The sequence below is a fragment of the Triticum urartu genome, chromosome 7, assembly GCF_003073215.2.
Source record: "Triticum urartu cultivar G1812 chromosome 7, Tu2.1, whole genome shotgun sequence".
Taxonomy (NCBI): Eukaryota; Viridiplantae; Streptophyta; class Magnoliopsida; order Poales; family Poaceae; genus Triticum; species Triticum urartu.
Window position 1 is genome coordinate 545,757,207 of NC_053028.1, and position 2,376 is coordinate 545,759,582.

A 2,376-nucleotide genomic window follows, 5' to 3' on the forward strand; every position below is an offset into this window, starting at 1 on the left:
TCCGAATCATGTCTTGGGTCAAATGCTGGGTTTGCCCGGCTCCCATGTTTTGCTGCCTTATGTTTCGCTATATCGGCTAAGGCAGCACAGGGAGAACTACTACGATTGTGTCCCAGTTCTTCCGGACGAGCACCTCAGTAGAGAAAGCCGAAAACTGAATGTCATGATACGGCGAGAGCTGGTCAGCTGTTCGAGAGGGTGTAAAATCTTTAAGGATTTCTCCCGCATAATGCCATAACCAATGCAGCGTGCGATGGATCAGTTCTTCTTCCGATCATGCGCCTATAGAGCCCCTCGTGCGGTCTTCCGAACACCAGGGGCTGCGCCTACCTTCCTAATGCTCCTATGGCTAAGTGAGAAAGATAAAGCCCTATAGTCCTATTGCCTGGTTCGCTGTGCTGAACACCTCCTTCAAAGGACCCAACACTGGGGTAAAGAGTGATCAGGTTTTATCCCGAACACCCCCGTATTTCTTACGAGGGGCAGAAGCCGACGATTGGCCAATTCTCAGGTTTAATATATAAAACGGCCGCGCAGGAGGGTAAACTTTTATAACAGGCAATAAATAATAGAAATGGCCTTGTTCACACATTACAAAGGACAACATGACTATATTCATGGAAATACAATATCCTTGGTGCATTGCTCCACCGCAAGGCAGGATCCTTTCAGGACACTTTCATAATACAATTCAGGCTTGCGGTGCTCCTTTCCCTCTGGCGGTCCCTCGGTCATCAGCTTTTCAGCATCCATCTTCCCCCAGTGCACCTTTGCGCGGGCAAAGGCCACTCGTGCACCTTCTATACAGACCGACTGCTTGATGACGTCAAGTCGAGGGCAGGCACTAACAAGTCGCTTCACAAGCCCGAAGTAGCTGCCTGGAATCGGCTCGGCGGGTCATAGCCGGATAATCAAACCTTTATGGCTAGTTCGGCCGCCTTATGCAGTTTGATCAGCTGTTTCAGTTGATCGGTAAAAGGCACCGGATAATTCGGTGCTAGATACTGCGGCCAGAAGAGCTTAACCACAGTATTCCCCTCTTCGGCTCGGTAGAATTGGGCGGCATCCGATATGCTGCGAGGAAGTTCCGCAAATATCCCTGGAGAAATCTGAACTTAAAATTAGAAAGCATAATTTTCTTCTGAAATACTTGCTTTACATGGAAAAAGACCTTACCCGCCGTGATCTCCCTCGCCTCTTGGATCTCTTGTAGGGCGTCTTGGGTTTCCCCACGAGCATCGCACATGGCCTGATGAGACCTGGCGAGTTCGGATTCTTTCTCCGTTAAACTCTGCTCCAGGGTCTCGCATTTTTTCATGGTCTCTTGGAGCTCTCGCTTAGCTTCCACAACCTTGGCCTCGTGCTTCTCACGAAGAGCCTGCTCTGCGGCTGCCTTTTCCTCAGCTTGGCAACAACCTTCTTTAGAGCCTCGACTTCGGTCATCACCCCTGGCACAAACCATGACACATATTCTATCATACTGAAAATTCATTTGCACTAAACGCAAACAAGATTTGTGCAAAACTTGTTGATCTTCCAACTGCCTTTTTAACCGGCCAAGCTCCGCTTCGGCCCGCTCCAGACTTTGATTCAGTCCAGAAACCTCCGCGGTATGAGCGACAGTAGCCGCTACAGACACCTGCTTACAAAAGAATAGAGATAGATGTCATCAAATGAGAATTCCTGCGAAAAATATATTTGATCCTCTGTCCGGTTCTTTCATTCACCGGACAGTGTATCAGGGGCTACTATCCATACTATGACACTCTTCGAAACCATATAAAACGTACCTCAAAACCTGTTATAAGGTCGATACATGCTTCATTCAGTCCATTTTTAGCGGACCGAATCTTCTCAATCACCGCACCCTTAAGGGCACGGTGTTCATCGACGATGGAGGCGCTCTTCAGCGCCGCCAATAAAGCACCCGACGCCTCTGGTTGGACAGAGGTTACCGGTGGAATAGGGATGCCCTCGCCAGCCGAGGAAGGCCGCCTGCTTGATTCCGGAGCCGTATTGGTCTACAAAACTGTGTCCGGCTGGGGGCAGAATTCAAGATGGTCCCCGCCATCGACTCCTGTGGGGATCTTCACCCCCATGTATCCGGCCCCTGAGGTTTGACCTCCAGGCGCCACCTTCATGATTTTCTCCGCCCCTCCTTGGACGGAGTCCTTCTGGGACGAAGCCTCGGTGTTGATCACATGTTTGGGGGAGGGGCCTTCGGAGGCGTCCCGCTCTCCATAGCATCCGAGCTCAGCAAGTCCTCGGATGGGGATTGTTCGGAATGGGACCCCGTCGGACTACAAAAAATATGGCTCAGGTTAAAATACTATGCCATGATGGGTCTGGACACATGAATGTGTTCGGATTTTATGT

At 50.3% G+C, this 2,376-nt stretch overlaps 1 protein-coding gene across 1 annotated transcript; it reads right to left on the bottom strand.

The window, feature by feature from the left end:
- Nucleotides 1–521: 521 nt before the first annotated feature.
- LOC125524538 lies at nucleotides 522–2,007 on the bottom strand. The gene is made up of 3 exons (XM_048689576.1): nucleotides 1,791–2,007; nucleotides 1,177–1,639; nucleotides 522–1,099 (listed from the first exon to the last, which is right to left on the bottom strand). Exons 2-3 carry the CDS (start codon nucleotides 1,490–1,492, stop codon nucleotides 912–914), a joined length of 504 nt encoding a protein of 167 aa, XP_048545533.1. The 5' UTR covers nucleotides 1,493–1,639; nucleotides 1,791–2,007; the 3' UTR covers nucleotides 522–911.
- Between the last annotated feature and the right edge of the window lie 369 nt (nucleotides 2,008–2,376).